General features: G+C 49.9%; 1 protein-coding gene across 2 annotated transcripts in view; it reads left to right on the top strand.

The window, feature by feature from the left end:
• TBX4 (T-box transcription factor 4) overlaps positions 1-23,233 on the top strand; it is a 32,422-nt gene extending 9,189 nt beyond the window's left edge. For both annotated transcript variants that reach the window (XM_068655956.1, XM_068655955.1), the window contains exons 4-9: positions 3,665-3,784; positions 5,330-5,477; positions 15,179-15,331; positions 18,429-18,517; positions 19,023-19,264; positions 20,641-23,233. In XM_068655956.1, the coding sequence (XP_068512057.1) occupies positions 3,665-3,784; positions 5,330-5,477; positions 15,179-15,331; positions 18,429-18,517; positions 19,023-19,264; positions 20,641-21,263 (1,375 nt within the window). In that variant the 3' untranslated portion in view covers positions 21,264-23,233. The remainder of the gene's footprint in view (positions 1-3,664; positions 3,785-5,329; positions 5,478-15,178; positions 15,332-18,428; positions 18,518-19,022; positions 19,265-20,640) is intronic.
• The last annotated feature ends 644 nt before the right edge of the window (positions 23,234-23,877 follow it).

Consider the following 23,877-nt stretch of genomic DNA (forward strand, 5'->3'; position numbering starts at 1 on the left):
GCTGGGAACTGCTGCCCCAAATGAAAGCAAAGCCTTGCTCTTATCGCTCTGTCCCAAACCCAACCAACCAATTACACATTAATTAAACTTTGTTTGAACATAATAGGAGCTTTGGCTCCATGTCAGTAACTGCTCCATGGTTGAGGGGATTGGATAGTAATAGAATAAATAAATAAACAAGAGATGCTTATTCTAACAGTTCATTTTAAAACAATTTGTGAATATCATGTAGAGATAAAATGTGCCTAGCATAAACTTAGCTAAGCAATGACTGCTTCATTATCAGAACAAATAATTCACTAGCACATCATCTTTGAAGCTTGGGAGGGCTACAGAATTGTGCTGCTTGTTTATTTTCCTGGCTTTTACTGTTTTTGCTACATTTCATCTGCACCGAGCGGTGGGGACGGTTTTAGCCGGGGCTGTGGCCGGGCGGCGCCGGCCCCGCTCATCCCCTTTGCTCTTCCCAAGGCACCAGCCCCTGCCCCAGCCCGCTGCCACTGGGGCCAGCCCGACTGCTTTCACCTCAGGGCAGATGTGTAGAGTGAGGCAGAGCAGCCTTTATCCTGTGGTCGCCTTCTTTGAGGGCAGCTCTGTTGGGGGAGCATTAAAATGTCTTTGCGCTGAGGTGGGAGCTGGCACCATTGCTGTGCCCTGCCACTGCTGGCGCCTCGGGGCGTAGAAATGTCCCCGTCCCCCACTCTAACATCCAGCAGAGGGTTGTGAGGGGTTTAGGAGGCCATTAAGATGCTTTTGAGGAGTCTGTGTGGTCCCGTCTTCACTGGCAGAAGGGGGTGGTGGACGTGTCCAAAATCAGGGCCTGCTGGTGTTTGGCTGCTCACGCGGTGTCCGCCTGTGAGGGGCGGTCACCCAGTGCTCCGCAGGGCCACGGCCACAGCCATTGCCCCGAGTGTGTGCGTGGGTTGGACAGGACACATCGTACGGGGCCTTCTGGAAACTGGGCGGAAAGGGGGAGATACAGGCCGTGGGACGGTGGCGGCATTTACGTGCTCAGGGAGCTGTCTGCAGCCCCAGGACACCGTGTCTGACCAAGCTTTGGGTCTGAACCAAAGCCGGAGAGGCCAGTGGTTACTGCTTCCAATCTCCTGGTTTCTGGTGGCTTAAGCTCTGCTGATGGTTACCCTGCTCCCCGTGTGTGTGCCGAGCTAAACCCCAGTGAGCTTCCCCACTGCAGAGCAGCAGTGTGGCTGCTGTCACCTGGGCGAGTCCCAGATTCACCATTTCTCTGACCAGTTTCCACACAGGGAAGCTCTGGCCAGGTTCGGGTGGTGCATGGTGGCAGGACCAATGCGAAACACTGCGCTGAGGCCTGGTGGCACCTGGCGAGGTGCTGCCGAGCCTTCGTCGTGGCAAAGGAGCTCCCCAGCCGCTGCCGGTCTCTGCGCGGGGCTGTGGGCGATGGATGCTGAAGCAAGCTATTGTCAGGGAAATCTGGCACCGCGGAGCAGGCGAGCGCTCCTCATCCTCTGCGGAGCACGCCCATCCGCAGGAGAGTTCCTGCCTGCAGAGCCTTGGCAGAGCACTGCTGCGCCTCCAGCCCGCTGCCGCACGGCTCCGTTGACCCGCCGTAAATTTGGGGAAGCAGGCAGGTTTTTGGCCACTTCCCAGGGCTCGCTGGGAGCTGCACGGTCCCACGGTGGGCACGGCTGCGCTGCTGCAGCCCTGCGGCTCCGCTGGGGTTTCTGTTCCCCTCTTCTGCAAGGAGCAGGATGCGGTGTTAGGTGCTCATGCACCCTTTTTATTTTATTTTATTTTTCAATTGAAACTCGATGACTGCATTTTGTTGGACCCAGCTCTTCAATTTGTCATGCCTTCCCACCAGAAATGCACAACCCGTGTTTGTATCGTATTGCAAAGAGATATTTACTAAACGACTCCCTGCCAAGGGGTTGAGAAATATGTTTTCATTAAGAAAATTAAACTGACAAGTCCCTGGACAGCACATTAGTCGCATATTTTTTTTTTAAAGGCCAAAATGCAGCAGCTAATAATAATGATGAAATGTCCTGCACAGCCAAATTACTAAAACCTACCCCATGTTTTCCTGGAAAAGAATGCGGGGAGTTGGCAAACGTGGCCGAAGCTCGGCTGTTGACTGCTGAGCCCAACGCTACCACCGCGAGATACCGAGCGGTTTGCAAGTTAAGCAACACCTTCAATCAGATGCGAGTCCCCATTTGTTATCCTTAAAGAATTTCTGCTGTATATATTATAGTAGTACTTTGGCTCTTTGTATTTATTTTAGAGGGCTATACTAAAGAACATTATAAACTCAGGCATGTCCATGCTGTATGAAGTCCATATGCTGAAGCTTAATTTTAAATGCCATTAAAAAAGCACTTAACATTTACAATATATCAGTCCGGCTACTTTAGCAGCTTGGATGTACTACAGTAAATGAAATGATTGAGGGAAAAAAAAGAAATTCAGAAGCTCGATGTTATAAAAATCCCCGATGCAGGATGTTCTCTGGGTACAATGCAGCAACTGTCAAATTGCATCAATCTCCTTTCTGATTTTCAATCTATTTTTCCTCTTTTTGGTTTCATTTTCAAATGTAATTTTGAGGCCTATTTTTTTTTTTTTTTTTTTTTTAAAGTCTTGGCATTCAGATTGGATTCCTTATGCAATTTTTTTCAACGTGTGAATTGGGCTATGTATTCGCAAATTGAAATGTCCTACTGTATTTATACAGGTGCTTACCTGTATGAGGACAAGGTTAAGAGGAGTGCAGAGTTTATGAATGAAAATCAAATACGGACATTGGTAAACCACCCCTTTTTAGTCCCAGCTAATTACATGGTAAACATCTGGAATTTATGCAGGGCGGGTAAAAGAGTCGGTTGAGATGATTTCTAACAGGGCCCATTTTGTTGCCTTCTCCCCAAGCAGCAACAAAATGGTGCTGCCGAGCCGGGGCATCCCGGCTGCAGGAGGGGATGGCAGAACGGCCTGGGCGTCTCATGGAGCAGTGACATCAGGGTTGGGCCCCTTGTTAATTACGGCAATTACAGTGACTGCAGGATGGAGCCATTTTCATCCTCCATCCCCTTGTGCTGATGACAAGGAGACTTCACAGCGGGTTGCTGCCTTGGCTCCCAGCTTGCTCAACTGACTTGATCATTATTATTTATTTTATTTTATGTTTTTTTCCACTGGATGAGGAGGATGTTGGGAAGATGGAGCCAAGAAAATACTGCTCAGAGAATGTAAAGTGCCTGCTCCTGCAAATCCTGGCTCCTGGCACTTTCAAGAGCTCAGGAAGCTCGTGCAGGTGACTGTCCCAGTCTCCATCAGACCACGTATATACTGTTTTCATGGCCATAGCTTTATTAAAAATATATTCTTTAATATTTCATAGATTCCTTAGGAATGTAAGATGTGCATACACAGCCTTTCACGATACACTGTTTGTTTTTCCCCATTTTTGCCGTAGCCCTTTGCACAGCCTGTGGTCTGGAAGGGCTGAGTTTAATTCAGGTGATGTGTAAGTAGCAGTAATGTTTTGCAGATCATTTGTCCTAGCATGAATTTCTCACGTGCTGGTGGTGGAGCTGCCTTTTGGGGCACTGCTCCAAGCTTTCCATCAGTCCGAGCTGTTTTGGCTTGCTCTCTAATGTGTTAACCCTTTGCTTTTCCCAAGGAGGATGTTTCCTAGTTACAAGGTCAAAGTGACTGGAATGAACCCCAAGACCAAATACATACTGTTGATCGACATCGTCCCAGCCGATGACCACCGGTATAAATTCTGTGACAACAAATGGTAAGAGAACTTCTCTGCATTTGCTTTCCTTTCTGTAAGTTAAATGTTCTGAACAGGCTGGGTGATCACCTGCTGGAGCAAACTGCTAACACAGCTGGTGGATCTCCAGAGTGCTTGAGATTGGAGGTAGTTTCAGAGGAGATGCTTTAGGTCAAGCATAGGCTGTTTGGCCTTGTGCAGGCATCAGGGGGTGAAGCCACATCCTGTGCCAGAGCCTGGACTGGGTGATCTAACGGTCCATTTGGGCCTTAAAATTATGTATCTATGTCTTAAATTCCTTCTCCTATAGCAGCATTTTGCATTTAGGAGGTCAGCCACAAAGTAAAATGTGGGGTCATTTGCTCCAAGCCCTGTTCAATCACGCTTGCTTCAGCAGAAGGGAGCAGCTCTTCCGCCTACCGCAGTCCGGCTCTGGACCCAGCTTTTTTCTTTTAATTTATTATTCTTTCTCTAGAGTTCCTTTCTCTTCTCTAATTCTTCCCTTCCTTGTGTTTTTGATAGTAAAGTTACTTACCACAGAGGCAGATGGGCTTTTTGCTTTCTGACAAAGGAAGCGTGTTTTTTTCTCTCTTGGTTTTTACCCAAAAATATGCCTAGCAGTCTCCCTGACTGAGACTAGGCTGTGCTTTTTCCCCAAACCTTACGCCTATTGCTGCATGGTGAAAAGACGAGCAATGGAAAACTTCGTAGTCATTTTAATGGGAACAAGCCCAGTGACATCCTATAAAACTGCAATAATTTACTTGCACATTAGGGCTGCTCTAGTTTTTAAAAATTCCTTTTCTACTCGCTTTTGTCCCGGAGTGCCGCTGGGTAAGAGGAGTGGACTGAGGGCCTCTGCAGCGCCCAGTCCACTTTGTGTTTTAACCATTAAGCCCTAGATGATGGATAGTTATTAACTCTGTTTAATTTAGCTTTTGCCAGCCCTTGAGCTGTTTCCCCTTTTCATTTTATTGCTGCTGGAAACTCTCTGTTGTTTTTGGTAATATTGCTTTTATTGGTGTTTTATAAGAGGAGAACAATACACAGTAATGGGGCAGTTGCCATTAAGGGATGCATCAGAGCGAGATTTCACATCCGTGAATGTTAGTGGTGGGTTTGATGTGTGGGCAAGGGCAGCTGGCAGAAGGGATGTGAGGGCAGAGCGGGGCCAGCACCCAGCTCCTGGGGGCAGCCCCATCCCATGGGAGCCACAGCCTATGCCTGCTGCTGGGAACCTTCTCCTGGAGAAGTGTGTGGGATCATCTTCATCTGCAGGATGGCCTTGGAAGGCTTCTTCCATGGCCAGGCCTCTCCAAAAATTGAGGCGAGATGTCCTCCTTCACCCATGTCAACACGGTGACACCACCCCAAGGAAATGCCACGTGGAGTGGCAGAGAGCTGCGGAGATCCCAAACCCCACGAGCACTGGGAGCCTCTTGGGGCCTGACACATCCCCCTGGACAGGGCTGTTCCGGGGCTCACAGGTTGTGGTGTGGGTTCAATGGCAAAACGCTGTGACGTGGGCTGTGCCCGGGTGATGCAGTTTGTACCCTCTGTTTGCAGGATGGTGGCTGGCAAGGCAGAGCCGGCCATGCCGGGACGGCTCTACGTCCACCCCGACTCGCCTGCCACGGGCGCGCACTGGATGCGGCAGCTGGTGTCCTTCCAGAAGCTGAAACTCACCAACAACCACCTGGATCCCTTCGGGCATGTAAGAGATAAGTCCTGCGAGGGTGCTGGCCTGAGGGGGGCTGCGGTACCAAACGTGTGAGGATGGGGGTGCCGGTGGGGGTGACCCGGTTGGTTTAACCACGGGTAGCGGTACCTGTTCTGACATGGTTGGGTGTGGGGGTGCTGAACGTGATGAGCAGGGTGACTGCTGGCTTCCCCTTGCCAAAAGGCAGCTTCTGCCAGATGCCACCGACCTTTTATTTTCTGCCTGGGAAGTTTCCAGGCAGCGCTGCAGGATTTTCAGCCTGGCCATTGCTGCGCAAAGCGCACACGGCTCGCACAAACAGGTTGCATAAACTCATTATTTTCCAAGCTGGCTTCAGCAGCCCTATAAAAAATCAAGTATTTTATTTGGAAAATCTTAATTCATGTGTGTTGCAAATGCAGAAGATGGAGGTGCACGGCTATCTACCCCAGTGCATGTAATAACTGAGACCAAGGGCCCCTCCAGACTGCCAGGCAAGTGGATGCTTATATAAGGCATATAAAAACAGGGACCCGTCTGGTTTTCACTGCCTGAGCTGAAAGTCACGTAAAAATAAACAAACCTCACTGGCTACAGAAAGGGAAGGCAGGCTTCTAAATCCCTTTACATTTAGTGCCATCAGCTCCTTCTAGAAACACAGGTAAGAGAGTCTACTTTTATCCTCGTATCTGGGTTTTAACCTGCCATGCGTTTAGGCAGCAGCACTTTGCAGGGTGGGGGACTGTGAAAAGGTCCTGAATGAGGGTACAAAGGGTGACTGCTGTGCTCAGGAGGACCGTGCCTCCAGCCACCGAAGGGCTTATTTTCACGTGGAGTAAATTGTCACGGTGCCACTGAACAGCCAGGCAGGAAGAGTGAAATTCTCCCACAGCTGAACTGGAGGCAGGATAACCCTGGCAGTTCAAAAAAGTTGTTAAGGAGCCAGAATTTTTTGCCGCACTCATAATTTTCTGCAAATTTCACACTCTACAAAGCATGCGCACGCGTCCCGGTGCCGCGGCAGAGCCTGGCCTGGCAGCAGCACGGGGCTGACCCTGCCCCAGCCCGCTGACCCCAGGGGAGCATGTGCGAGCTTCAAAGGCACCTTGGCAACATTTCATGCTGACATTATTAATCACAGGCCACCTCTCCCCTTCACTCATCTCTAAGGGGAAAAGCACCAAGGAAATGAAAGGAAAACAGCTACGCCGGGGTCGCACAGTAGAAATTACGCAGAGTCCGCATATGGCAGAGCTCAGGTGGCTGTAGCTGCACCAACCTGCTTGCTTTGCACGTGTTATTTCTGTACTCTTGTTTTTTTCCTCTTGGTTAGTTGTGTAGCTTAATATATTGCTGTTTATGTTGTAAAATATAAACCATAAAACATACAGGATGTTCGATGTGGCCGTAAAACAAACAGGATGTGCAGTGTTGTTTTTGCAACTTTCAACGCTTGCTTTTCCCAACTTTGTCATTTTTTAACTGCCATTTTAACACTGCATTTTCACTGAGAAGGGCTTTTTCCCTTTCTGACAAGTGCTCTGCCCTCCCGTGGAGCTTCACTGGTGACACAGAGGGGTCTCTGTTTTGCAGCATGGTGCAGTGGCCCCTCTGTCCCCTGGTGCCACAGGAGCTGTCCTGCTCCGTAGCACAGCCCAGCAGTGTTGGGCTGACACCGCTGGGAAAATGCCTGGAATAAATCGTCCTAAGTGCCTGGGTCACCGTGTGGTTCAGGCATTGAAAACCTGCCTCGCCATGTGGGATTTAGCCACTTCTCTGACAATTCCTCTTTGGGCTTCTAAATTAATGGTCTGCTTTTGAGAAACCCGGACTCAGGACTAGGTTAGGTTAGAGTGAATTTTCATAGCAGGAAATCCTGAAAACCATCCTGCTCGTGTTGCAGCCGCGGCTGATGTCCCTGGGACAGAGGCAGAGCCTGCCCGGTGCGGCACGGCCCGCCCAGCCCTGCCTGCCGCTCGGCAGCGAGGGCATTAAATTACGAAAAATAACAGCTTCTCATTTCTAGGAATTTGTTCCCAGCGATCTCAAACCCTCTCTTAAAGCTGCCTAAAACAAACAAGTCAGAAAAGCCGCACGGCTTGTTTGCCTTCTCGTGCTCCAGCGAAGCTTGCCTGCCATTTCCTTTTGTCTTTGATTTTCTCCAAACCTCAAAACCACGCCGGGAGATTTCTCCGGGCTGCTGCCGGTGCTTGCTTTGGGTGCGTGGGCAGCTGCTAGCCAGCCACCGGCCCCCAGACCCCCCCTGCCCGACACCCCTCAGTGTACTACCATGGGGAGCAGAGGCAGCGTCCAGCTCGGGGTGGCACAAGGCTCCCAGGAGCTCGGTGCTGGAGCATCGAGGGCTGCCAGGCTCTGTCCTCGTGCTGGGTGCCTGGGCCTCTCCTCAGGGCAGGCAGCAATTCTGCATCATTCTGGTGAATTTGTTGAAAATCAGACCCTTGCCCTGACTCTGGGTGCCGTGATAGCTGCTTAATGTCACAGACGAGTGGCTCGGTGCAGTTCATAAAGAGAAGTGTAGCTACAATTGAGGCTTAAATTAAGTAAGTTAAACAGATTAATTAATAAGCCATGGAGCTGAAGCCCGTGCTGCAACCCATGGAATTAGACTGAAGATTATTTACATGGGTTGTCGGAGGAGATGCCTTACAAGCTGTGCTGGAAAGCCTTGTTTTCTGACACTGATCCCGAAAAACCCAGCTGCCAACTGCTCCTCTGGGCGCCGGTCTCCAAAACCACCCTCCGGCTTCTTTCCCCGGCCAGTTATCTTTTGTGGTAAATGATTAGAGTTACAGGCAGAGGCATGGGAGGCATTTTTCAATGCAGACAAATAAAAATTTACAGATTTTAAATACGAAGAAATTAAGTGCAGAGCTCTGTAATCTGCGCTCAAAACCCTCCGGGTGAGCTCCAGCGAGCGGGTTTTGCGGCAGGGAGGCTCGTGCCCGCTCGCACACCGCTGGCCGAGTGCGGGCTGTATATGTTCCTCTTGGGGGATTTTTCGACCATGAAAGGCTTCTTTCACATCGGGCTTAACAAGCGAGAAACGCTCATGTTGAGAACGGATTAAGAAATCGGCTGTCGCTGTAACGTTCAGCTACGGAGAGGGCGATCAGATCCTGAAGCGAGCATTGTGAGCCACCTACGCTTAGAGAAAAATTGAGATGAATGCGTTTTTTTTAAACCTCCACGTGTGGAGGTGATCGGCTGGGTAGGGCCTTGGGTACCCCCGTGTGGCTGCCCGTGGCTGTGGGGCCGAATTTTGTCCCCTTGTGCTGTGCCTGTGGGGACAAGGATGGGGACGGGGGTGGCTCCGTGGTGTTGGCGGTGCCACCTCCCGCACAAAGCCTGCTGTGCATTCATTGCCTAGGGAGCAGCTCCCTGTGTTTCCCGATGAAAAATGAGAATCGCTCCTTCATCAGGAACCAGGTTATGTCACAACACGTGCTAACGGAGCAGTTAGCTAGCACCAGCTGTAGTTAAATGCACAAAAATAACCTTTCGGTTGGAAAGGACAGCAGGACGCTCGTATTTCTTTCGGGAGGTTAGCTCAGGGCGTGTGGGGAAAAATTGAGCGAGTCCTGACAAACACTTCCGTAGTGATAAATGCTCATGAATGGAATTCCACTTTCTTCAGAGGTTTCAAGTATGTAAACAGCGGGGTGGAGGGCGCCCGTGAGACAGTCCTTATGGACCCGGGCCCTCCGTGAGCTTAGGACGCCGGCGCTGCGGGGAGGTGGCAGTCCCGTGGGACTCGCTGAAGCAATCTGGCTTTTTTGCTGTTGTTTCTCTTTGGGCTTTTCTCTGTCTCCTGCCACAAGGTGTTATTGAAGCTGCTGAAACTGGCAGCTCTCTGAAGAGAAAATCATCTTTTTCTTTCCTTTCTCGTGCAGTGCTGAGCATATGGCAGCGGTGCCCGGGGCACAGGTGTCACCAATAACTCGGGGCACTCGCATGGCCCCAGCCCTGGCTCCTCAGAACCCTGCAGCAGTGCCCGGAGCTTGCGATGCTGCTGAGTGCACAGGGAGGTGTGCTGCTGCCAGCATCGGGCACCGGGGGGACAGGACGAGCAGCAGGGGTTAAGCACATGGGGGCTGCTGGAAAACTGCAGCGGAGCGAGTGCAGCGCATCTTGTTTTTTTTTTTTAATTATTATTTTTTTTGTTTTTATTTTCTCTTGTTGTTGTTGTTAATGACTCTGCTGAAATCCAGTCCCTGCCAGAGGGATCAGCCTTTCTCGTGGGCTGCTGCAGGCAGGCCAGCTTGGAAAGACCGATAGCATCGCATCAGTATTTCTGGCAGGCTTCCGCTGGGGCCGGATCAATTGGAAATTATTTTCATTTTACAGAATACATAAAAATATTCCTGCGGAAAAAAAGACAAGTAAGTGGAGATTCGAAGTGGAGAATGGGACAAATGACGGTGGAGATTAATTTAATCCCCCCCCCCCCCCAAGAACTGAGCTGCTGCACATGGCCATGGTGCGCACGCTGCACCTGCCTCTGGTCAGTGCAGCTCTGTACCTGCTGCCAGCAGGCAGGGCCACTTCAGTTCCTGAGCAGTTACAGGTGGTCTGTCACTTCTGCTAACATTTTCAGTGACATTCCTCGGTTTTCTTGACACAAATTTGTTATTTACTGGCTTTATTCTCTACTACTGACGAGTTTGTTATTTCTCTCCATATTTCTTGGTTTGATGTGATCATCACTGAAAGATATTTTTCCCCTACACTTGGGGTTTCCCTCTCACTTTCTGATCAATTTAATTTCAGCACTTTTCTCTCTTTGCTTGCCAGGCACACTTTAATTAGGTTCACGTCCTCTTACTCTCACAAAACCCCAAATTCAATTTAGGGTTCTTTGTGTTCATTTGCTTCACGCCTTGTGGCCGTGTCTGCATGGGGATGACACCACGGACCAAACCCAATTAACTGGGAAGGTTCCAGATGAAGTTTTGTGTCAGCTGCTGTGCCCCTGTGAGAAAGGAGCAGGGTTACGTGTGGCAGGGCCCGGCACGAGTTGCACAGGGACAAGCAGATCTGCAAATGTCATTTAAAGATCTGGGCAAGAATGGGCCGGGGGTGCTGGGCTGGAAGGGAGACTTGCATCTCTTGTGTTAAATCTTTTTGTTCTTCCATTGCTGGTCTGTATCAGCCAACTGCAGTGGATTTTTGCAGTTTAACTGGAATCGGACTCTGAAATCTTCTTCCAGCCTTGGGTGGGGAGCTGGCCTGGAGAAGGAGAACGTGACAAGGTCACGGCGGGTGAAGGAGCTTTGGTGTCAGGGGGTGGGGGTGGCTCGGGGGGGCTCTAGCAGGTGATGTGCCTGGCACCTGCCAAGCCCTCTCCATGTGGAAATTAGGAGCTAGTGTGGAAGCAAAGTTCTCCACCACATCACTGTATTGAGAGCTTGGGAATCACCACCACGAATTTCAGCTGACATTAGACAAAAAGGGACCGGGAAAGAAAGAAAAGAAAACTAAAAAATAAAAAAATAAAAAAAATCACAGCTTTGGCCCTCACGCAAGGAACAATTCGTGTGAGCTCATGTTGACTCTTTTCCCAGGATTTTCCAGCCTTTCCCTCTTCTCCCCATTGTGCATTTTGCCAGGATGAGTGCTCGGCGTGGGGCGGCTCCTCCTGCGCACCGGGGCCGTGCGGGGAGAGCGCACTCGTGGTGTGGGCACAGCTCTCGGCTCTGTGCACGGAGCCAGCTCAGGAGAGTCCTGAAGCTGACTGGAAACAGACAGGACAAGGGTCAGGAGACTTCGGAGCTGCTGTAGAGGTTGCCCAAAGGCAGGGGTTTGTTTCTGCTGCTTGCGCTGGGGTCCCAGCATGCAGCAGAGGCGCAGGGAGCAGGCAGGTGGGATGTGATTTCAGGTTCTCCATCCCTACCAGCGGGGACAAGGCACCTCCAGGCCTGCCTCGAGGAGAAGCTGTGGCTTCGTGGCTCCTCGTCCTCCTCTTCCAGGGCTGTTTTTGTGGCTGTTTTCCAGGCGGGACCGCAGAGCCCCAGGTCTGGGGCTGGGCCTTTGTGCCGCCGCGCCGCGTCCCGCCTCAGCTCAAAGCCTTCTTCAGTTTAAAAAGAATAGAGGGAAGGAAGAAAGAAGCAGAAAAATGTATTAAAATGAGAGATTTTATATTAGTTATGTGATCCCCTGGGAGCGACCATAAAATTATGTGGCTTTTTCGTAGCCATTTACTATTCAATATAAAAAGGGCAGTTGCCATAACAACCACTGCATCATATGACATCCGATACCTTGGAGAAACAGGGAGCGCTCTTAAATCAACTCCCCAAATTTCATATGAAAGTAAATACATTTTACTGGTGAGTTCAAGGATTGCGACAGGCAAGGCAGGGCCGTACCCAGCTTCTGGCCTTTGGGCCCCATCCTGCAAACTGGCAAACGCCTTCAGGCCCCGAAGCCGACATTACTCAGCAGTGCACAAGACGAGATGCTCGCAGAGTGTTTTCCTCAGTAGCACTAAATGGAAGGAGCAAATGACACCATTTCTTTGACATTTGCTGCTGACCGGGGAATGCCAGAAAAAACAACAATAATTAAAAAAAACACCCTTTAAGTTCCAGCTGCCAACTGTGTGATCAGCAGAAAGGAGTGAGATGGGGGGATAAAAAGCCCCACCGTGTGTGTAAAGTTAGCCTGGGCTTTGGAGGCTGTCTGTCATGATCTGGTGGGCATATGTGATGTGGGGATCCCAAGGACGTCGCCCTCCAGATCCCAAATTTGGCTTTAACCATCTGATTCGAGGAGCCCGGCTGGGATCTCTTTTTGATTGACCTTCTTCTTTAAAACACCTCTCTAGTAGCTACCGTTCTTCGAACTGTCCGCACTTGGTATTGAAAATGGTTCCAAAAGGCCTGACCCCGAACCAGTCCCCCACGGCCTCACGACGCAGGGACGTGTAACGCCAGCATCCCCACGTGGCCCAGCTCTGGCCCGTCAATTAAAATACTTCTCATTTTTTGTCACAATTCTTTAAGTTAATCTTTCCACTGATGTTCGTCACCGGAGTGGAATTTACATTTGTTTTGCGTATTTTTAGCCAACGACCGGTTTTCCACAGCAGCCTTTAAAACTATTTATCCCGGATTTTTGGCATTTCACTTTGCACAGGCGCAGGGGCTTGCAGCTAGGGTTTGGGAGGCTTTTTGGAAGTATTCACAAGGGTTTTGGATGCACGGTCTTTAAGCCAAGCATAAATAAGGGGGCTGTGTGTGCAGGCACCGCCTCCACGCACAATTCCTTATTTTCCAGCGTGTGAAACATCAGCTGTGGGAGCGTGTGCCCCCCACGGAGCTGTGCCCTCGCCACCTTTGCCTGTGCCCTGTCCCCAGCTGTGGGTTCATGCCTGGATCCAAGGAAGGGGCTGTGGCAGGTTGGTTGGAGCAAGATGGGCACTAAAGCACGCCCTGGCAGATAACGCTGCTGCCATTCTGCAGCAGGAAGGCCAAGGGCTGTGAAGCACCTCGGCCAGGTTTGTGCTTTCACAGGGCACCTTCAGATGTAGCATCATAGATAATTACATATTATATAATATATAACATTTATATATTATATAATTATATATATAATTTAGATATTTTTTTTGCTCACAAATATCAAGCGGCTCAAAATGAACCTCGAGGCGGATTTGCAGTCACAGCTGTAACCATGAACATCTGTCAGAAACCCTTTCCTGGAGGCTTCTTTCAGGTTCCAAGAAGTCGTCTTGTTAATTCTGGAAACTGTTTGGACTCCTTGGGCTTCGAGATGGTTATCAAAAATTAAAAGAAAAAAACAAAAAAGGATTTTTAGAGGGGTCATTATGGCCCTGTGGGTACTCTGGAGGGGGAGCTGGGAGAGAAGCTGTTCATCCATCCCTTTGGACGTCACAGGTTAAGATGGTTTTTTTGGACTTCTGGAGATTTGCTCTGACTTGGGGGACCCAAGTCACCTTGCCAAGCCTGGGTAGCGAGGGACAGGAGCTGAGCAAAGCATAGCCTAGCCTCTGCCCTGTACAATCCATAGTTATCGGCCTCAGTGCTTAGTTACTGAGATTTGAGAGTTTCAATGCCCCTTCCCATGAAAGCCCGAGCCCTCTGGTGCTGCTCATCTCGGCGGTTTTACGAGAGGCTGATACATGAAAGCGCAGGGACGGCTGCAACCCAGAACCTGAGCCGACCCTCCGCTCTCCAGCCCGCATATCAACAGCTGCAAAGTGGTTCGGAGACGTGATGCAAAGCTGATAAAATGCCAAAAATTCCTCCTTCTCTCTCTTGGGGAGCAAGGAGGGCTGTCTGGAAAATGTCAACAATAAAAATTGCGTTTAAGTGGTATATAACGCAGCCGGCTACCGTGGGCAGCTCCGTGCAGGCAGGCGGAGGGCGTTACGGCCCCACGCGGCACCTCCGCTCGGCTGAGCACGGGGTTTGCTAACTCCACAGATGGGCTTGGAGCAGACGGCTTCTGTTTCTTAGCAATCCTCATTTATTATCGGCTAAACCCACCATTTGTGTAACCAGTGGAGCTCTGCTGCTCTGTGGCTTTCCCTGCCCGTCCATCCACTCGTCCGTCCATCCACATCCGTGCGCCTGCCGTCATCTGCCTGTTTCTCCGTCAGCCCTTGAAGACCCGACCTGTGCTGGAGTTCCCTGCTGGATCCTCTGCCCTGTCCCCATGGGCTGGATGTGTCCTGCAGCCGCTCCGGGTGCTGGGTGCCGGCTGGGCTGGGGACAAGCTTGCTCCAGGAGCGGCTCCTTGAGACATTTGGAGAGAAGGGAGAAAAGTTTGAAGCGTGGTGTGCTGAGGAAACGAGAAGCACGCAAAGAATCTTCTTTGCCCAGAGAGAGGAATAACGGCTTTTCCTAAAACCGTTCCATTCCTTAGAAGAAATTCCATTTCTTTTTCTGGGACGCGCGGGCGCTTCCATTCTTTGTGGCAGAACAATGCCGCAGTGGCCCCTCCGTGCTTTGGCAGCCCCGCGCTCACCCCTCCTGCGGCAAACCCCAGCGAGGGCACCCTGGGACCTCGGTGCTCCCTCTCCTCCCCTCGCCCCTGTGCGCCCGTCCCCGTGTCCCACCTGCAGAGCTGCGGGGGGCTGCGGGGTGCCCGGCCCCAGCCACCCGCGTGGTCAGCTCCACAGCCAGGAGGGAAAAACCCTGCTGCTTTGTAGCTTTCTTTTAGCGGCAGATAAAAGATTCTTTTTTTCTTTCTCCCCCCCGTGGTTTCTGTGAATTTTTAATTTATTTTTTTTTTTCCTTTGCTAAACTGTGTATTTTTCAGCTCAGTAAAGTATTTATTAGGAAACTTTATGGACCAGTCTGCTGGTGAATTATATATATTGTGCAGCTTCAACGTGAGCTGGGAAAAAAATTTATGGCTTTTTTTCCACCCAGGCTGACTCTGTCCAATAGCAATAAGAAAATGAGAATTTAGTAGAAAAGCCCTAAGCTGAGTACAACAGCTCTCGCCAGAGCAGCAGATACCTTCTCTGCCTTGGTTCGTACACATTTATGTAACATAATTTTCCCCAACAATTTGAAAGCAAAGCTGGAACTTAGCCCACGAGTGGGCTTTTGTGCCCTGCTAGCAAAGCCTGTCAAGTAGCCAAGGCTTGTCTTTTTTTTTTTTTTCTTTTTCTTTTTTTTTTTTTTTATAACATTCAATTGCTCACTTTAGCATCAATTGTTTTCCAGATCATTCTTAATTCAATGCATAAATACCAGCCGCGGCTGCACATTGTGAAGGCGGATGAGAACAACGCTTTCGGTTCGAAGAACACGGCCTTCTGCACCCATGTGTTCCCGGAGACCTCCTTTATCTCGGTGACCTCCTACCAGAATCACAAGGTACGGCGCGTCTGGGTCTGAAGGTGCATGGGTTGGGGCTGCGTGATCCCACAGCTTCAGCCCTCCGCGGGTGCCCAGCGGGGTTTGTGCTTGGCTGGAGCCGGCCGAGGAGGGCAGCTGCGGTCTGTAACGCTACTGAAAGCTCCTGCTTTAAAAGACCAGCTCCCAGCCCAGCCCTGCAAGCATTAAGCACAACCAAAGATTTGGGAGGATGCAGCTAAGGAGAAGCATGAAAAAGAGTTGGGTAACAACATCCTGGCGAGCCCGGCTCGTCCAGGGACTAATGAATCGGGGCGCTCATAAACTCCAAGATGTCATTCAAAACAGCAAGCAAATCTAATAATGACTGGTAAAGCTTGCTCATAAATCTACAGCGAAAAGTAATTATAGCATGTGTGTTTAGTGAGACACACAAGGAATGTAACCGTAAAAAAACAGCTACGAGCCTGCGCTGTGGTTAGGACATGAAGGCAGGAGGGGCTTTGGGTGTCTTTTGGGTGTTTTGTTTTGGGGGGGATAGAAAACACAAAGGGCTTGGTCCTGCCCTTTCTGCCTGGTTCTGGATGCCCACTAACAGCAGGGTTCGTTTTTTCTATTTATTTTCCATGTGGTGTGGTAGGGGCAGCACCGGGTTTTGCTCCCGTATGAGCCGCAGGAGGTGCTGGCGGTGGGCTGAGGGGTGAGGGAGGAGCAGAGAGCTTGGGCAGTGGGACTGGGAAAAGCGGTGTTTGTGTCTCCTGGTGCCTCCTTCCCTCCTACATCAGCCCGGGGAGCTGAGGCCGCCCAGCTGAGAGCAGGCAGGTTCCCACAGCATGGCCCTACAGCGAGGCAGTGCCGGCGGGTTCGGTTCTCAGCATCCTGTGAGCGAGGTTTTCTTGTGGGGTGCGTGGTGGAGAGGGGGCATGAGCATCGTGCCCTGCCAGGCTGATCAGGCAGAGTTTTTGAAGCACGTTGGGACTGGTAAAGAAAGGGACAGGGTGTGCAGCATCGCCAGAGCCCTCCTGGTGCCCCATCTGCCACTTGTTACAGCACCAGCTCTTCTTCTAGGCATTCATAGGAAAATCCTCCAGGAGCAGGAACAGATGTGAAATTTTTCCTGCCCAATAACCCGACCAGACCTTTTCCTCCCAAGCAGGATGCCTGTATGCCCTTTGATGCTCGAAGCACGGAGTCCTTGCAAGCGTTTGCAATTAGTGAGCCAGTTAAAGGACTCGGAGCACAGCCCTGAATGTGACAGAGAAAAGGGGTCCCTATTTGGACACCAAAGTGAATCCTGTTAGAAAGTTGTAGTTGTTGGTGTAAAATGACCGGTTGCCCAAACATGGTTAACCAGAAAAGGCTCGAAAGAGCTTATTTAATACCCCCTTAAAACGTCTCGCAGGTCAATAGGGCCTTTCATCCCTAGGGTTCCCGAAGTGCTTCATAAACTTAATATTTCCACTGTCCCTGCCACACGAAAACCCCTGGGCTGGTGGCGGGGCAGCCCTGCAGGTGTGGCTGGACACGAGGGACGGGCTCAGCGCCCTCCCCACAAATCACAGGCACCGAGGAACAGCAGAACGGGTTTGCTTATTCCCTCGGGCATCAACGATTGAAATGCCAGTCTGGGCATCTTTTAGAAAAAAAAAAAAAAAAAAAACACACAGAATTATTTTTAGCTGAGGAATGCCCAGCCAGCAGGATGTGTCCCTGCAAGTGGCCGGCAACCTGAGAGCCTCCGTGGCAGGAGGGACTGCGAGGCTCTGGGATCGGAGGGCCAGCAAGCCCAGGTTGCCCAAAGCTCCCTCCTGGGCCACATGAAGCCAGGGGACAGCTGTGGCAAGGATGGATGACACCCTGATGCTGCTCACATTAGTGGAAACTCCCAACCCCTCGGTGTCCACAGGGCCAGGATTACACCTCCAAACTCACTGTACAGACATTGGAGCTCTGATGTCACCCAGCCTAACAGCAACCGCAAATTACTTAAAAAAAAAAAAAAAAAAAAAAAAAAAAAAAAAAAAAGGAGGGAGAGAGAAAGAAAAACGTGAAGTAATGGAAAAAACGTATTTTTTCAGCAGGAACAAACTTGTTAAAATGTGTCGTGTCTGAACGGGGCTGCTGGGAGCAGCCCGGCTGGGCGCTAGGGTCACCACGTAGCAGAACGCCGTGACGCCGTGCACCTGAGGTTGGTCGGGAGCCAGGAAGGCCCCACGCACCTCATGGCCCATCAGCTGGGGGGAAGCTGCCCCCAGCCCTGCTGGCAGCACAGGAACGGCCCCAACTGGGCCAGATGGGGCCAGAAGCACCCGTGCTGGGCCCTGGCTGCAGCCCGTGCCCCACAGACCCCCCCAGTGCTGATAGGAGCAGCGCTCACGGCCGCCTAAATTCACATGTCAACACGTTCCTCCCCCGTCACCGAGAGCAGCCAGCTCTTTTCTGGGGAGTGTTTTGGTGCTGGTTATTTTTCAGCGTTGCTAAACGTGTGGTCATTAGCTATAGCAGCTCTCTTGGCAAGTCATCTGAGCACAGAACCTGCTTGTCACCCTCACCCCTAAAATCGGATGCAGGCTGGCATAAGGTCACCCCCTCAGGTGGTCGTTGTTGCTGCCTATTGACCTATGCAAAAATCCTTTGTTAAAGAGATGCTCGATTTAATTTTTTATTAGTGGACACTGGACACGTACTTACCTCTGCCCAGTGTTCTTGACAGTTGTAAGGTTTTGGTTTGTGCTCGCCTTACAAAGGGAAGGGACAGGGTTGGCAAGGGAAGGCTGTATTTACTGGGGCTGTTGGCCAGGTGAACTGTTTGGGTTTTTTTAAAGGGAAATTTCATGTCAGCCCAGAGATTTTTTTTTCCAGCATTTTCACGAAGTGGCAGATCTTTCACAGTTCCATTACAAAAGCTGAGCTCCACCAATACTAAGCCTATTCTATTTTAAGGTATTTTGACCATTTTGCTCTGTATCTCTTGGGGGAAAAGGCGGCTCTTGCAAAAGGCAGACCCCTTCCCTTGCCCAAAGGCAAAGCACCGTTTGAGTTACGATTCTTCTCACGGAGGAAAAATACCGAGTGATCTCTTTTCAAACGCTTTCTGCTTGATTTCCTTCTCTCGAAGATAACGCAGCTGAAAATTGAGAACAACCCCTTTGCTAAGGGATTCAGGGGCAGCGACGACAGCGACCTGCGCGTGGCACGACTGCAAAGGTACCGTGGGGCCATGGGAGGATGGGCAGGTGGACAGGAGGGATGGACAGACAGGAGGGATGGACGGACAGGAGGGACAGACTGACAGGAGGGACAGAAGGACAGGATGGGCTCCACGGGGCTTCTTCCTGCCCGACTGGCAGTGGCCGGAGAGCCTTCCATCGCGTGTGTATCTGTGTATGGTGTGAATACATCCATGTGCTGCATTTTGAAGAAATTTTTCAAATGCCACGGGGACACCCAATTTTCTTGTATTTGAGGGCATTGGGGCACTCAATGCCCTTATACCTCTGAAATGCTCTTCCTCTAGCTCAGTGACACACTCTGTGTTGTCGTCATGCCTGCCCACACCCAGAGGAGCGTGGTGAGGCTGAGCTCATCGTGCTTGGCACAGGGCGTTGCAGTCGTTGGATGGGGATGCTCCAGGGAAGCCAAACTAATATTTCACCCTCCTGTTAATGCTGATTGCTGTCTAACCGGTAATAATTTTTCTCACTTCCTTTAGCAAAGAATATCCAGTAATTTCCAAAAGCATCATGAGGCAGAGGTTGGTGTCCAGTCACGGCCAGCTTTCAACAAAGCCAGATGTTAACCCACTTCACGGGAGTCACCAGACCCTTCAGCATTATCAGTATGAGAATGGTGCTCACATGCAGTTTGCAGCCTCGGATACTCAAGATCTGCCACTCAACACCTTCACAGCACAGAGAGATTCAGGGCTCTTCTATCATTGCCTAAAAAGAAGAGGTAACTAGAGTTTATAACTGGGAAAATATTAGAGCAAATAATAGACCTAAAAGCATGGGCATTGAAAGCTTACCATTAATTCCAGTTTGTTTTCTGACTCTTAGGCCTTAATCTGCAAAGTGACCAACGTGCTTTGGAGCTGAGTTTTTGGGCAATTGTTTGTCAGTGGTTTTGTCCCATAGAAGGCAAATTCAGCCTCTGGAATCAGAGCTGAAAAACAAAACAAAACAAAACAAAAAAACAATCAGAATGCGTAATTCAAATGGAATGAAGCTACACTGGAAAATTATCGCTTGCTAGAATCAGCTGAATTAATAATATTTGTTTGGAGGGGCCCTTATCTATCCTGAAATGTCCTGACACTGCCATTAGCATTAACGAAGTTGCACACATTGAGCACTTTCCAGGATGAAGCCATTAGCAGTTATCTCGATGTCTGCAGACTAGTGGGACTGCGGTGGCTGTGTGTAAGCATCCCTTCCTCCTTATCAACTCGTTCTGAAGTTTAAGCGGACTGTAGCTCCACTCTCTTCCTTTTAATCCAGCTTCAGATGAGATCATGGCATGTTTTAAGTTAAACGGAAAATTTCTGCCCAGCAAAATCCTTCTATTTGCATGTCTCATTGGCTGCTAATTTATTTAAGCTGTGAGAATCCTCTGATCGCGGGCAAATGAGGAATCTAGCAGCACCAGTAACGAGGACTGCAAGGCAAATGTGTAATTTTAGCAGATGTTTAATCTGCAGATGAGTTCACAAATTCATCCGGAGAGTGTTCCTAACAGCTAACAGAAGGCGGCCGGCGAACGCCGCCGTGGCCATCGCAGGAATGGGGCTGCTGCTTCTGAGCTTGAGGCCTAGGGGAGGGCCGGGCGGTTGGCAAAGGTCTCTTTTATCTCAAGATATTTCTGCAGCTTTTGACGTGAATCTCTGGGGAATGTATGGTGATTTTTGCAATGACAGGAAGAAAGGCTGTGATAAGGCCCTCTAAGAGACTTCTTGAATTTGTCAGGGGTAACGCTGCAGCAGTGTCAGGGACCTCTGTTATCTGGGGGAACGTGAAGTAATCTCTGATGTGAGAGGAGTAGGCCAAGTCACTTACTTAACCTGATAAATGTCATCAGAGCGCTTTGAGGCTGATGGGATTACTCCAACGTTTGCAGCACGATGTTGTGACATTGTACATTGTCTTCCCAAAGCAAAACGGTTTAAGCGAATTAGTCTGAAAAAAGAGCACCGGTAACGTAGCGGGATAATCCCAGATTGCCTGCTCGGATTCTGAGGGGACTTCATAAAAACCCCAGCGGCTCTTTCTGGGTTGTGTCTGAGAGCCACCACCCCGGGAGCTGCTCCTGAGCATTGGTTTCTCTGTTCACAGAAAGCGCTCGGCACCTGGACCTGCCCTGCAAGCGCTCCTACCTGGAGGCCTCCTCGTCCGTGGGAGACGATCACTACTTTCGTTCCCCGCCGCCGTACGACCAGCAGATGCTGAGCCCTTCCTACTGCAGCGAGGTGACTCCGCGGGACGCCTGTATGTACTCTGGGTCTGGGGCCGAGATCGCCGGTGTGCCGGCCGTGGACGACTTGCCGCCTCCGCCTCCCCCCTTGAGCTGCAATATGTGGACTTCTGTCGCACCTTACACCAGCTACAGTGTTCAGACAATGGAAACTGTGCCTTACCAGCCCTTCCCCGCCCACTTCACTGCCACCACCATGATGCCGCGGCTCCCATCCATCGCGGGGCAGGGCTCGCAGCCCCCAGGGAACAGCCACTTCAGCGTCTACAACCAGCTGTCCCAGTCTCAGGTCCGGGAGCGCGTCCCTCCTTCCTCCTTCCCTCGGGAACGGGTGCACCCGTCCGTGTGCGAGAGAAAGCCCCCCTCTCCGCACCTAAACGCGGCCAACGAGTTCCTCTACTCCCAAAGCTTCTCCTTGTCGAGGGAGTCGTCGCTGCAGTACCATTCAGGAATGGGGACTGTGGAGAACTGGACTGACGGATGACTCCGCGGGCCCAGGGGTGCCACAGCTCGCGTTACTGCTCCCGGACGGTGTTAAGCCAGCGTTGATACCTGTGGGTAACTTGCACTTCGGTGAGACGAGTGTGCCTTTCCAGAGGGGTTTGTGTGCGTGCAGAGCTCGTATCTCCAGGCACACGGAGCATTCCGACTCCTGTCTCGGAGGGCTGGATTCATCAGCCTCTCACTGACTTCCAAATAAATTAATTCTCGCGTCTTCGTTACTGATCCAGTAGACACCATCTTCATGACTAACAAGCGAAGTAACTAGTCATTTGCTTTCGCCTATAACATTAAACATCCGTAAGCAAATTTTGGCTACTGGGGAAAAATACGAGCTTCACTTTTACGGTACTTGGTTCGAGAAGTCACAGAATCCCCCAAATCAAAGGAAATCGCCATTTGTTCAGCCGCGTAGCTCCAGGACTGCTGTAGCAGCACTTCCCAGGCTCTTTCCGTCTGCAGAAATTCCCTTTCCCCTGAAATGGGGGAGCCTGAGCGGGTGCCGGGTGCGGGGCAGCGGGCTCAGGGAGCTGCAGTGCCGCGCCGGTGGCTCCCCGGTGCAGCTGGAGCATGGCGTGGAGAAGAGCAGGCCCCGATGCACAAGCGTCTCCTCTTCCCCCCACAGCACCATCTTTCGTGGCTGTGGGAGACCGAGAAGCGAAGCGCTAAGCCCCAGGCCAAACGGCAAATTAATTGCAGCGTTAGGAACAGACCCAGTGTCTTCAGACTCTCATCCATTGATTGAATCACACTTGCTTATTGCAATATATTTATGAAGTTTAAGCTTAAAAGTCGCTAATACTTTCCAGAAACAATTTCTGTATTTGCTGGTCCTTGATTTCTTTCGTATTCAGCTGAAATGTGCCTTTTGTGCTATGTTTTTTTTTTTTTTTTCTTTTGCAGCTAACTCAGAAAGAATTGTGTTCAGCATAAAGGAGGCATAGAGAAGTGGTTTTTAATTGGGGGGTGGGAGTGGAAAGAGTTCCCATTACCTGTCAGGCTTTACAGTGTACAAATATTTGTAGAACAGGTAAAAAATCTGTAACCAGTGTATACATTGCTACTATTGTTTACCGTGGAAGTATCTTGAACTGACTCCAGTGCTGGCTTTACCTACAGTGCCGAGAGAATCACTGAGCCGACTCACATGGCAGTGAAAGCTGTGCTCCTTATGGACCCAAACTCCCATTTACTTTACCCAAAAAGCTCTGGAGCTCCGGTCTGTAGTGTGCAGCACAAGCAGCATCCGTCTCGCCAAGCATCCTGGCGCTGCCGTGGTGTACCCAGAGATGAGAGCACAGAAATGGTGCTAGGAGTCTGGTTCCACTAAAGAGCGCAGCATTTAAGCCTTAGTCGTGAACAGCGGGTTGGTGGAAGCTTTTTGCCCCTGCTTCCCACCTGGGCAAAGACAAAAAGCTGAAATGCAAATTTGGAAGTCGGGAGGTGCTTCTGCGTTTGGATGGATCCATTCCAATGAGGAGAGGCTGGTGAACGAGGGCAGCTGCTCGCAGTCAGACAACCCTGAGGCCACTAAGGTGGAGGTCGTGCTTCAACCCGGACAGTCCTAAACCAAATCAGCAAACCATGTGTGTGACTGGTGTGGATTTTGTAATCGGATTTTGGAAATCACTACAATTTTTGCATGCTGAATAGCTATTTATATACATATATATATTATATATATATATAAAAATATATATATATATATCACAAATGCAGGCCACGTGTCCAATTCAGCTTTGCTTTTTACGAATGAAATACTTAATAAAAATGAATGTTGCAAGTTTTTTTTTTGAAAGACATCTATTTAAGATTTTTTTTTATTACACACCTTTGATGTAAAAACTAAGAATTGGTTAGATAAAAAACATATATACTACAGATAAATCTTTATTAGAAACCACATTAGATACAGGTGGTGTGGAATTTTTAAATGTTTGTTACATAGCATGGACATTTTATTTTACATATCAGAACATAAAGTCATTTTACTACTATAAACTGTCTCTGGGTGCATTTCAATAATTAGTATAAAAACGTTCTGTGGTGAATTACTGGCTGCCGTGTCTGTCTTCTGTTTCCTACTGTCTGATTATACCAATTAACACTTGCCCAAAATTAACACTTGACCCTTTATAACCGTGCCATAGCGACACCAGCAAACTTTAACTGCCTGCTGCAAGACTAAGGGGTTTTTTGTTTGTTTTCAGTATTTTGTGTTTCTTTTCCTTTTTTATTTTTTATTTTATTTTATTTATTTTTAGTGGACCACAAGCACTGCTAGACTGAAGTTAAAAGCAGCTTGTAACAGGAGCAGCAAAATGATGCTCCCATACTTACCCGTGGACTGGTTGCATGTACAGTGGTAAAGAACTACAGGGCTGGGGGGCCGCAGGGGTCTGAGGGTATCGGCAGCCATAAGGTGAAAGGCTCGGGTCATTCCTCACTGTGACACTGAATCAACACCACGAGACGAGCACTGCCACCGTAGCCTACAATTTATGGGGTCATGAGCCCAGAGTCCACATGCCAAGCTGGACTGGCTCTTTTGCCTGTTTTACAAATATGACTAACAATAATAATGGCCTTTTCCATGA

The sequence above is a fragment of the Anas acuta genome, chromosome 19 (assembly GCF_963932015.1).
Source record: "Anas acuta chromosome 19, bAnaAcu1.1, whole genome shotgun sequence".
Lineage (NCBI taxonomy): Eukaryota > Metazoa > Chordata > Aves > Anseriformes > Anatidae > Anas > Anas acuta.